At 44.0% G+C, this 12,875-nt stretch overlaps 1 protein-coding gene across 3 annotated transcripts in view; it reads right to left on the bottom strand.

Moving 5' to 3' along the window:
• The window catches only part of NAALADL2 (N-acetylated alpha-linked acidic dipeptidase like 2), a 1,083,795-nt gene that overhangs the window by 205,710 nt on the left and 865,210 nt on the right, over positions 1 to 12,875 (bottom strand). For all 3 annotated transcript variants that reach the window (XM_090052131.1, XM_090052132.1, XM_090052130.1), the window contains one exon: positions 8,486 to 8,632. In XM_090052131.1, the coding sequence (XP_089908257.1) occupies positions 8,486 to 8,632 (147 nt within the window). The remainder of the gene's footprint in view (positions 1 to 8,485; positions 8,633 to 12,875) is intronic.

Here is a 12,875-nt window from a genome sequence, read left to right as displayed (position 1 = left end):
TTCAGATACAATATTTTTTACTTACTATCTTGGTCATTTCCTCTTATATTATTTTTATTTACATCTTTTCCAACTGTCTCTCCGAGGATTGGCATTCCACGCATCACACAAGAAACGTACAGCTAAAGTCGACCTGTAACTGTTGCTCTGTAGATGAAATTTCAGGGCAAAGGTTTTTGACCCAACTGCAGTAAAGAGTAGCAGCTCTTACATTAACTGCATTAGGTTTAACAGGTAGATAAAACAAACAACTACAGTATCTTTCAAGAGAAAGGGAGAACCTCCTGGATAGGTCATAGAGGCCAAATCACGTACCCAGATTAGGTAGAGAATTGGCTGCGGTAAAGACAGGTTCATAAGGGGAAAACAATACTCTACAAGCGAAATGCCCTTAAAATACTCCTTTTTTTTTCTTTTGCAATTTATGAGTTGCTTTTTCCAAAACATATTCTGTGTTTTGTGACAGGGGTGAGACATAGGAAAAACTACTGAAACACCATACACAGCAGGGACTTTTAACTCAGTTTTATCCATAAAGCAACGCTTATTCGTACAGCTTAAAAGTCCACGTTAATGGCCTGAAACCAGGTATGGAACCACAAACTCAGTAACTGGGAGGAAGAGACACAGTTTACAAATATGTGATAGGCTGAGGGCAGCAGAAGAAAAATCAGCTACATTTTAACCCTTCAATTGCTATCAGTTATTAAACAGCACACTGAAAATTCCCATGATATAAGAAAATAAATGAAAGACCAACATAATTTGTGACTACCCTAAAATAGTATTATCATCTTTTGGTACTTACAGCTTCCGCCACAAGTAGATTTAGTGCCCTCGAAATGCTCCTGGACTGTTCAAGTTGGGTGGTATATAGCATACTATATGAGCACTGTGCCAGTTTCATAAGGAAATGTTAATGACTCTATGAAATAGCATGTAAATTATAAAAGATTAACTGCTCAATAACCAATACAATAAGTAATGAAGAGAATCCAAATGCAATCACTCTAAGTTACTTTGCTTTTACTAAAAAAACCCATCTACCTGCCTACATAAATTTGCATATTTTGTCTAAGCATTTTTTATTTCTCACATAAAGCAGATATCATGAGGTTCAGGTCAAGACACATTAAGAGCTGAAAGGTGCAGTACATCACCTTCCAGACAAGAGATAATACCTATCATATAATTTACTTCAAGGAAATGAATTTGCAATGCAAGGAATAAAGTAACCACATTTTCAGTAGAATGTGGTGTCTTATAGGATCAAATTCACTGTGCAATAGTTAATCAAACACACAAATGCTTTCCTCTACTAATTCAGCTATACTGCTCTTCCACTTTCAATTCTAAGTGATCATTTAGCATTGGAAGAATAAGCTAAAGGTGGAAAACAAACTTTATGCAGCTAGAATATGCACAATGAAAAGGAACTTCTGTGTTAATGGTATACAGGCTGCTGGAAAAGGATTATTTTTTGATATATTGAAGTTCACAGATTCTTTCACATGCCCTATAGATACTGAATACACAGATTTGGAATAGAAACTGTATAGAACAGCTGTTAAGTGACAGAAGAAATGTGCATTGGACCACAAGCCTGTCATAAACACTGCACTCCGAATCTGAAAGTATCTGCTTTCCCGTGTTCTTTACAGCAACCTCTGCATTATATTTAATCTGAAACAGTATGCTTTTCCTAACAGGTGCAACGGTGCTTGCAAACTGAAAAACTTCTTATTAAGAAGCTCTTGACTTGAGACATTTCAATTAATACAAGATCTTATAAGGAAGAAATTTGCTAACATTTGGTAAATCCATAGATTGCTCTGCATTTGTGAAATTTAATCATTAGCAAATCAGCAGTGCAGATGCCAAGCAAAGCTGAAGATGAAAAGGTTCCAAGGCTGGATAATCAATTTGTGTATCTGAATTGCTTAGGAAGCATGCATAAGGATGTAGAGAGCTAAAAATGACAAGCAGGGATATATGAAGTGAAAACATTTTCTTAATTAGAAAAGAAACAAACACCAGTGTTATCCAGCACTGTCTTTTCTTCACATAGGCCTGTGCCAGTGAACATGTACTAACTGGCAAAATAAAGGTTTTGGATCAACAAACTTTGCCTTTTTTCAGCACTCTCATTAACAGTGTTACCTTTGAGGTCACTGCAGTCAGCTTAAGGGTGTGTCATTTCCATGACCCATGGTCTTGTATATGTCCAGCTTTTCTAAATAGTCCCTAACCTGTTCTTTCACCATTGTTGGTTGCTCACCTCCTCCCCAAACTATGCTGCCCAGTGCAGTAATCTGGGAGCTGAACTTGCCTGTGAAGACTAAGGTCAAAAAGGCATTGAGCACTTCAGCCTTTTCTGCATGCTCTATCACAAGGTGGTCTTCCCCATTCAGTAAGGGCCCCACGCTTTCCCAGATCTTCTTCTTGTTGCTGACATACTTGTAGAAACCATCCTTGCCACCCTTCATATCCCTTGCTAACTTCAACTCCAATCACGCTTTGGCCTTCCTGACCTCATCACTGCATGCCCAACCAATGCTATTATACTCTTCCCTATTTATTTGCCCAAGTTTCCGGGGCGAGGGTACGCAGCCCCTGCGTGCAGTGCCAGGACCTTGAGTGACAGCAGAAGTGGTCCACTTCTGGCTGAGGGCTCATGTGAGTGGGCCAGGCTGGCAAGGCACCATGTCATACAGGTGGCATGGGTCAGGGCTTTGCCAGGAGCCCCAATGGCTGCTGCTGCCAGAGGGTGGGCTGTGTGTTGTGCAAGGGGACCCACCCACCCTGAGCAGTCCCTCCCATGCACACACTATTCCCCCACCCCCACAGCACCCCACGATCCACCCACAAACCCAACACAACCTACCAACCCTACACAAACCCCCACCCACCAACCCCAAAAACCACCCCACAAACCCCACCCCCACACCTCTTCCCCCAAAGCCCCACATCCCCCCACACATCTCACACCCTGCAAGCCCAGACACCAAATGGGACGGGACAAGACCTGTTGGCATAAATGGTGGCTGCAGAGGCAACTGCTGCACTGCAGCCCTGCTCCATGCCCACACCAGTGCTGGGACATGCAGCCCCTGCCTGAGGGGCTCCAGGAACTACTTGGGGGGTGTGATGGACTGAGGGAGTGTGGGGGAGATGGCAGCAGGGGTGTGTGAGAGAAAGAAATGGGGATCAGAGGTGGGGCAGCACTCCGGGTAGGAGAGGCTGCCAGAGCCAGGGTTAGAGACCTTCTGCCCTGCTAGAGCAGCCTGTTCAGGTGGAGGCCAGCCTGGAAGGGAAGGGGCTTGCCCAGCCCAGTCCCTGAGCCCCAGCTGTGGCATGGAGATCGCTGGGGCCTGGGCACAGGCACAGGGAGCAGAACAGCAAGGGCTGGCACTGCTCAGAGCCACAAAGCAGCAGGTGGAACAGCTGCAGCTGGACTCATGTCCTGGTGCTGGGACAGAGCTACAGCCAGGAGGCAGGTAGGGTCTGCAGGTCAGGAGCGAGAGGCACTTGTGAGGGCTGTGAGTTTAGAATGAGAGGTAAGGCCAGGGGCAGGGCACCAGCATATCAGTGCTGCTTAGTGCCCCACATGCTGGTGAGTAAAGGGGCAGAGGCACCTCTGATTTTTCTATGATAAAAAAAACTAAAAGCAAACACCCAAGTATATAGGTATTTAGAATCCATTGTATTATGATGATAGAAGCACTGGTAGGATTCTAAGTTGCTTTAAAATTGTGAATATATCAATAAAACATTGCCCAATTGATCTCTCTACATATAGCGGCGTTTCATTTTAATAGCAGAAGAACACGGGTTTTGGGTATTTTAATGAGAGAATTTGGGTTTCTTATCACAGAATTTTTAATTTTTAAAGAGGAAACACCAGGATCTCTGCTGGTGAGGCAAGCAGTGAGAGACAGGCAGAGGAGCCAGACAGAGGACCCAGGCAGAGGAGCCAGACAGCTGTGGATATGGCAGACTGGGGGCATCAGAAGACATGACAGCAGTGCTACCCAAAGGCCAACTCTGCAGCTACACCCACTGGCAGCTGGCCCAGAGGTGCAGGAAACTCTGCTGCAGTGCCCATACTACAGCAGCAGGGTCAGCCATGGGGCTGCAGGTCCAAGACAGCAAATGCTGTTGCAGGTGGCAGCAGATCAGAGCCAGGCAGCAGCCCCCACTGCCAGAATGCTGCAGTGAGTAGAGGGTGCAGAGGCCACTCTAAGTTAGGGCTGCTTCAACAGTCCAGCTGGCACAAGGGGTAGTGTCCCTAGATACCAACTGGCTGGGCCTCAGAAGCTCCTGAGGCAAGTGGCTCACCAGGGCAGCTTTTTATACTGCTGGGGCCAGCACAGGTGCTGGCCCCAGTCTCTAGCTCCCCCTGGTTGAAGATCCTGGAGGAGCAGGGCAGGATCAATTTGCCCCAAGTGGCACAATTTGCCCCACACCAAAGTACATGTTCAGGCACGTGTGCTGAAGCACAAATCTCTGCCACAAATCTCTGCCATTGCTATTTGAGCCACTGCAAGTGCACATGCCTGCATGTGTAGATGCGCCCATGGAGGCCAAGAACAAAACAAGATTCAAAAGAGATGATATTAACACATATATCAACCCTATCCAGAGCTATCATAATAAAACAGAGACAAAATCATGGAATGATGACTAAAACATCTGCTTAAAAAATTAAGCCAATCCATTTTCAAGAAATAGAAGATACTTGAGACAGCGATGTCACCCCACATCTGCCTCATTTCCAAATTTTTCATAGAATCATAGAAGTAGGGGTGGAAGGGACCTTGTAGATCTTCAAGTCCGACCCCCCTGCCTGGGCGGAAGAAAAAGACTGGACTCAAATGAGTCCAGCCAGGTAGTCATCAAGCCTCTTTTTAAAGACCCCCAGGGTAGGAGCCAGCACCACTTTCCTAGGAAGTTGGTTCCAGCTCCTAGCCGCCCTAACTGTGAAGTAGTTTTGCGGATATCTAATCTAAATCTACTCTCTAATAACTTGTGTCCATTGTTCCTTGTCATGCCAGGGGGTGCTAGGGGAAACAGTGTCTCCCCTAAACCCTTCTGGTCCCCGCTAGTGAGTTTATAGACAGTCACCACGTCCCCCCTCAGCCTTCTCTTGTGAAGGCTGAACAGGTTTAGCTCCCGCAGTCTTTCAATGTAGGGTCTGCCCTGTAGTTCCCGGATCATGCGGGTGGCCCTCCTCTGGACCCTGTCAGTGTTGTCCACATCCCTCCTGAAATGGGGCGCACAGAACTGGACGCAGTACTCCAGCTGTGGCCTGACCAGTGTGGCATAGAGGGGGAGGATCACCTCCCTGGCTTTACTTGAGATGCACCTGTGGATGCACGACAAGGTCCGGTTAGCCCTGCCAACCGTGACCTCACACTGTCGGCCCATGTTCATCTTGGAGTCAGTAATGACTCCAAGATCCCTTTCTGCCTCCGTGCTCTCAAGAAGGGAGTTTCCCATTCTATAAGTGTGCTGCTGGTTTCTACTGCCTAAGTGTTAAGGCACGTGTGCTGAAGCACAAATCTCTGTTTGTTAGAATTTTTGTTAGAATTAAACATGACTCTCAATCTTCTTGTAAAGATAACAATCATTCCCTGCTTTGAGGAGATTCCTGGTAGCCTGATAGTCTTGCTGTCCCCTCCCCCAGGACACTGGAATCCAGAGCCTCTGTACTGAACCAAAAGTAGAGAAGTTCATCTTTCTAAAGCTTACTATACAGATTTCACAACATGAGTAAAACTCCCTATTCTGAGGCATGGGCGACTGGTGTCACCTTAGTCGGGGGGGGGGCACATGCCCCTCCAGTGACCAGCAAGCAACTGGGGGGGTCCCCCCCCACAGCCAATCTCATTGATCGAGGGAGAGGGGGTCCCCTGTAGCCGATTGCACCGACGGGGAAGCGGCTGCAACGCTTCATCTGGTGCTCCCACTCCTCGGCCGGTGCTCGTGGGGAGGGCACCAGCACTCCCACCTGCCCCCCCCTGCCCATTGCCTAAGCAAGGAGTGTGGCCTGTCACGGGGTGCACATGCACTCCTGTGAACCCCCTATGCGTCACCACTGTTTTGAGGATTTTTAAAGGGTGCAGAAACCCTTGTGCAGGCAAACAAGTGAACTTTACCCAGTATGGAAGATAAGGAATCAGGTAGAAATGCAACAGTGAATGAGGCACTTTGAAGAGCAGTAAGACTCCAGTCCAAAAGAATTTATGTAGTGTAAGAAATAACAAAATTCTATTCCGATTAACCACAAAATATTATTTCAAGTTCTGGCCATTATTCTCTTTCCATTATGAAATGGGGTGACAATATAAAAATGAAAAATGCTTAGCATTTGCTGCTGTACTTGGTACTGTATTCTGCATGGTGTTTATAATTGCAGCTGTTCATATTATTCCCATTTTGAAGATGATTCCAAAAATAAAAATTAAGGTCAATCATTTCTGACTGTAGGGACATATCCCCTGTTGCTACTGTGATAGATGTGCAGTAAACCAAATGCTTGTTTGGCTATATCCCTATGTCATACAAAAGACAAAAAAAGATCCAAATGTCCCTTGAAGCATTTACCCAGACAAGAACATTTGCCAACTGCAGTATGTTACCCAAAGTAGACACTGCCCTGAATTATTTTTAAGCTAAATAATTTTGCATATAATAATAATAATAATAATAATAATAATAATAATAATAATAATGTAGAAGGCTTATTGTTTGAAAGAGAATGATAGTAAGAGTTTTGATCGCACTAACTCAGGGGTTTTCAACCGAAGGTACTTGGAAAGGTCTCAGAAGGTCTCAGGGAGTACTTGGCAGGGGTGCTGCTGCCATTTCCACCACCGCTGCGCCGCCAGCACTTCTGCCGCTGGTTGACCTCTGCCCCCCCCCGCTGTGCTGCCAAGGGACTCCTTCCTTCCAGCCCCTGGAAGTACACTGACCCAAAAAGTTTGAACAATCCTGCACTAACTGATTGTAATTAATTCTTCTATTAACCTTCTCAGTTCCCAATTTTGTTGACAATCCCTCTCCCCCCCCAAAAAATTGTAGTGCTAAAGTGTTCTTTCATTTTACCAACCCTCAGAATGAAATGAAGATTGAAAGCTTAAGTGCACATGAGAGGAGATGTCTGGAAGGACGACAGTGGTTCTCTTCATCTAAGGGAGAAGAGAATATTGTACTGGGGTGTCCAAAACCACTTCTCCTATGTGCTGTGGAACAGTGGGTGCCTATAGACGAGTGCAGCGGCTGCTCCAATGCACTGGATTTCCAGTGCAGCACAGCAGACTTAATTAATCGAGCCTTCTGGAGTGTGACAATTGCCTCCTGTGCCTTGTGTATCAGCGTCTCCACGCTTAAAAGTGCCTGTGGGGGTGGTTTTCCTAAAGCTCTTTGAATGAGCTTTATTTCAAGCACCCCTGCTGCCATTTGCAAGTGCAAGGATGCTGAAACACGAGACACAGCAGCGCCTTAATTACAGTGGTTCTCAGAGCTGCTCTAATTAAAGTGCCACCCTCCCCCTTCCCCTCCCCAACCCCTGGAGCATATGTAAAAATGCCCAGGAGTATGCATAGGGCAAATGGAAACCTATGACTGAGAATAAAGGAGCACATTCTGCCCTCCACTCAAGTGCAGTGGAAAAGGTGCGCTGTGGGGAGCTAACTGCAATTTAATAAATGTTCATCAGCCACAGATCAAGTTAGACAAGTTGCTGGAGCAAGTCTAAGACATCGTTGGAAAACCAGACATAACAGAGCCCCCTTTGCCATAGCTTCTCTCTGTTTCCTTCTAATGAGGACACTCGCAACATGCTTCCTCTCTGTGCTTACCAGGGATACGGAGAGAGGCCAGTCTTCATGCTATGCAAAGGAACTTTAGTGAACTGGAGAATGAGTTTACATCCACTGTGCAGAGTGGAGAGCACAATTCTGCCCATAGTCTGGAAATGATTTAATATGCATTTTTAGGTTTTATCTTTTTTTCCAGGCACAGCAGTAAAAATTGACACAGATAATCATTTGTTTTCGTGGGTGAAAGGCCATCTGTAAAATTGGTTTGATTAATTTGTACTGTGTAATCTCATAGATTAGATATTTCTCATGTTGTCCCTCAAAGCAAGATAAAGAGAAGCCGCATGATGGGTTGCATGTTGCATTGAATGCTGAAGAGTTACCAATATATTTTGATGTTATTCCTACTCGTCCCTCTTTCTCGTTGTGATCTGTTCTATGACAATACAACAGGTAATACATTTTTTTTAAATGCAATGCTAGACCACAGCAAAAAATGTCTCCAAATACATACAGAAAGTCACCAAACACCTTAAAAAAAAACAACAAAAAACCCCCCATCTAAAACAATTCACTAAAATGAGGTAGTTTTTTTGCTACAATCTGTCTGAGGAAAGCCAGAATCTGTTCTATCATGGCACATAATTCCTTTTCAGAGTTACCTCCAACGTCTTGATGTCCTCATATGAAAACTGCACAGTAGGGATCCCAAGATGGTTGATGAAATAATCAGCATCACCCTGCATCTGCACAGAACTCACATTGGATGCTGGGCATTTTGCCTTTCCCAAACAGTTGAAGCTCTGGCTCTGAAAAGAAAAGAAATCATAGTTCTCATTATTAAAAGATTTGCAACCAGCTTGTAATGACTCATGATAGCATCTGGCATGTTTGAAACAACGTTCTGCCAAGAGGACCCCAAAGCATTTTTAAAAACATAGGCCAGGTTCATAAGTGGCACAACCCAGCATGTCTATTTGCACTATCTTTGCACAAATCTGAACTGCTGGTACCTCTCGGGTGGAATGTAACACACCATTAAAAGCGCACTGCAACAATGGATGATTATTTCAGGGCAGGGAGTCAATGTTATATTTGAATGAAAATGCAAGGGTCAGGAGGTTGGTAGGGAGATATAATTATTCGGTTGGCCATGGCTAGGCAGTTAAGTATACTGGTAGCAACTCTTACAAAGTATGCTGTGAGATCTCTAATCACCCTGGGGAGCAGGAACCATTTAAAAAAAAAATCTGGTTAGCACAATGCACCTGAACAGAACAATGCTGAATCAGATACCTGATCATCTAATTTGAAGGGTTAGCATTCAGTGAAAGGCTGGCAGTTTAAGAAGCTGTGCTGCAGTGCCTCACAAACAAGGGGTTCATATAGAAATAAAACAGAAAGAATAAAATGCACGCTACAAATTTTCTGGGTAATTGATAAAAAAATTTCTAGCCAATAACATGTTTAGACTCCTTCCACATGAGTACTTAATGGCAAATTCTTAGCTACAGAACTGCAATAAATGAAAGCTGAAAGCTAGAAAATAAACCCAAGACAGAGTATTAGTACCACGTACTAATGTAGCTTTCAAATGCATTAGGTAATTAAGCACCTAATAAATAGTAGGCAAAAAAGGCTTTCAATGTCTATTAGAGAAAATAAGCTACTTAGCTTTTCTTAAGAATGTGAAAAGGTTAAAGTACTGCACAACAAAGTTTATGTTTGGATTGTAGTCTATATAATATATCATGTCTCCTTAATGCCCTTCTTGTAAAGAAACAACCCATTTCATGAGCAATAAGGGTTTTACTCATACTTTAACATTAAAAAGAAAATAAATACCTGCACCATACATTGTGAAATCTAGTCAGGCAGTTCAGTTTAACAATCTAGTCAATACAAATGAAGAGCCAGACACCAGTAGTCTGTTTAGCACTTGTACGGCTCCACAAGTTGTGCTAAAGGGCAAATAAATCTGGCCCCAAATGAGCTTGAGGTAGTTTCAGGTGATATGTCGGACTTGGAGTCTGCCTACCTTTTAAAAGGGAGAGAAAGCTCATTTTCTTTTATTCTTCTTAGGGTTAGCAAGCTGGTCAATTGACTGCATAATTCTTGACCAGTCAAAGATGATAGCAAGCTTACCAAAAAAAACCCAACATTTTTTTTCTATTTTCTTAGCAGAAATATTATTTTTTGTTGTTTTGACACATTTCCTAATGGAAAATATGTGCAGTTTCTGTGTATTATTTGAACCTAGAGGCATTTTTTTTTTTTTTGGTTACAAATTTTGACCAATATTTGACTGGTCAGTTGACCAAACTTTATTTGTCTGGTCAAATACCCAACCCTAATTCTTTTATTTATTATTTTTTTTATCCTTTCCCACTACCACATGAAGACGCATCAAACAAATAAGCCATCCATAGCCCAAAGGAAATGGACCTAGCTACATAGAAAGAATCCAGTTCTTAGTGGCATAAACTACCCTAGCTCCATAATCAATTGATACTACATGGACGCTTTAAAGTATACAAAGAACCTAAACAGAGAGTAAAGGTAAAAACGTAAGCATTTTAATATCTGTAATCATAACTGTTACATTTCAGGCCAACGTTTGATTGACTGCTGACTTGATGGTACCCTTTTAATTACAACTTTGATTCTTTGTGTCTCACTTAGCCACCCCCACAATTCTTTAAATGGGAAATTTCAAATACAGTAGGATAGCATTAAACAACTACATGACGGTTCAAAGACGTATCAAATGCACCCACTCAATACTGTTAAGCTATCAGCCAGATCCTGTACGTTACGTACCAGGAGAGTCTATCTGTTGATTAATGTGTTGAGCTCTCTTATATGATCAACAGAAAAGTGAAAAACAAGTTCCATTTTTCAAAAACGTTGTAATCTGCAGCCAAACACAGCAATATAACATACCCTGTTCTTTTCATTCTCTCAGTTAGGTCCTAATTTTGTAACCTTCGCTGATGCTTAGCAGTATTACTCTGTTATTAGTAATTAATCTAAATAAAGTCAATAGCCTTATGCTGGAAAAACTGAAGTCATGTCAGAAACACCAAAAAACAGTATGATGCAAAGCAGAAAGATTTAAAAATAACTAATCTCACATGCATACTTAAAAGGGGTGGATCCTGAGAGGTGCAGTGGCATGGCTGCATCTCCCTTTCAGACTGGATTGTGCTGCTTTAAGAAAGTCTCTAAAGTGAAAGAGAATCTCCCCTTCCCCCTCCATGCTCAGAAACATGTGCCCTCCCCTCCTCTTTCTCTGTCCCCCACCTGCCGTGGCTCATTTCCCTGTTGTCCCAGGGCAGGGGAGTCTTCAGACCTGCTGCTCCTCCAGCTGGGCTGCGCAGGGGCTGGGCTCACCTAGGACAGTAACCCCTTGCTCTGCCTGCTGTTCCCAGCTAAGCCCAGCCCCTATGCAGCCTGGCTCCATCAGGTAGGAGTTAAGAAGCTTCCCCAACTCCAGGGACAGCAGAGAAAGCAGGGGACAGAAGGGGTGGGAGAGAATGTGCCTCTGAGCACTGAGGGAAGGGGGGTGCTTACCTTCTTTGGGAACTTCAAGAAGTCCCCAGAGGCTCCTGCAGCTGTCTGCCTGCATTGGTGGATTGGGGGAAGGAGTCTGGGAGCAGGGTTGCAGCCACACCTGCCCCTGTACCTCCCTTTGCCAAATACCAGATCCATCCCTGATACTTCATGTGCCTGACCAACCCACATTAAGAACATACTGTGAGATAGAAATATACATACCCATCATTACACGTGCCAAAACGTTTTAGAGGCCTTGATTGCTGAACCCTACACACAGCATACACAATTTTCTTGGCAAAGAGAAATCACATAGTAAAAATGTGTGGTTATAGGTTAAAATGGATGAATTATGTCCAGCATAACTACCATTTCTATATGCCTGTGAGCACGACAGTGTCATTGGGCATCTAGGAATTACTGGTAAGTATAAGCCTATTAGTGGTTTATTTAGTTTTGTTTTATTTTGTGAGAACAGATGATCATTACAACCCCACTGTCCTCTATTCCCACTGCAGGGAAATAAATCTCTAATGTTTAATACTTGTACATAGTTTCTGTTTTGAACCCTGTTTTGTTTCCTGCACAACAAATAATACAGAGTAAGCATCCCTCTATTTGTTAATTAGAATCTAGAATCACTTTTCATAGATTCATATTCATAAGTTCATAGATGCTAGGTTTGGAAGGGGCCTCAACTGATCATTGAGTCCAACCTCCTGCCTTGGGCAGGAAAGAGGGCTGGGGTCAGATGACCCCAGCCAGATGCCTATCCAGCCTTCTCTTAAAGACCCCCAAGGTAGCGGAGAGCACCACCTCCCTTGGGAGCCCATTCCAAATTTTGGCCACCCTTACCTGCTATCTAGCCTAAATCTGCTCTCTGTCAGTTTGTGACCATTTTCCTCGTTTCCCCAAGAGGTGCCCTGGTGAACAGAGTATCTCCGATCCCTTGCTGCATCCCCCTATGGAATTTGTAGGTAACAAGATAACCTCTTAGCCTTCTCCTGTGGAAGCTGAAGAGGTCCAGGGCCCTCAGACTCTCCTCATAGAGCTTGTCCTGTAAGCCCCTAACCATACGAGCGGCCCTCCTCTGGACCCTCTTGAGTCTATCAACATCCTTCCTGAAGTATGGCACCCAAAACTGGATGCAGTACTCCAACTGTGATCTGACCAATGCTGTGTAGAGGGGATGTATTGCCTCCTTGGTTCTATTTGTCATGCATCTGCTGATAAAGTGCGGTTAGCTTTGCTCATGATTTCATCACACTGACGATTCATGTTCATCTTGGAGTCTACTACGACTCCGAGATGTCTTTTTGCTTCTGTGCTGCTGAGCGGGTCACTTCCCAGCCAGTAGGTGTGCTGGATATTTTGTGCCCTAGGTGCAGCACTCTGCACTTGTCCTTGTTGTACTGCATCCTATTGTGTACTGCCCACTTTTCTAACCTGTCCAGCTCTGCCTGCAATCATTCCCTTACCCCCAGAGTGTGCACTTCA

The sequence above is a fragment of the Crocodylus siamensis genome, chromosome 6 (genome assembly GCF_052110815.1).
Source record: "Crocodylus siamensis isolate JL-2025a chromosome 6, ASM5211081v1, whole genome shotgun sequence".
In the NCBI taxonomy this organism is placed as follows: Eukaryota; Metazoa; Chordata; order Crocodylia; family Crocodylidae; genus Crocodylus; species Crocodylus siamensis.
This window is presented reverse-complemented; position numbering and strand designations above follow the sequence as displayed.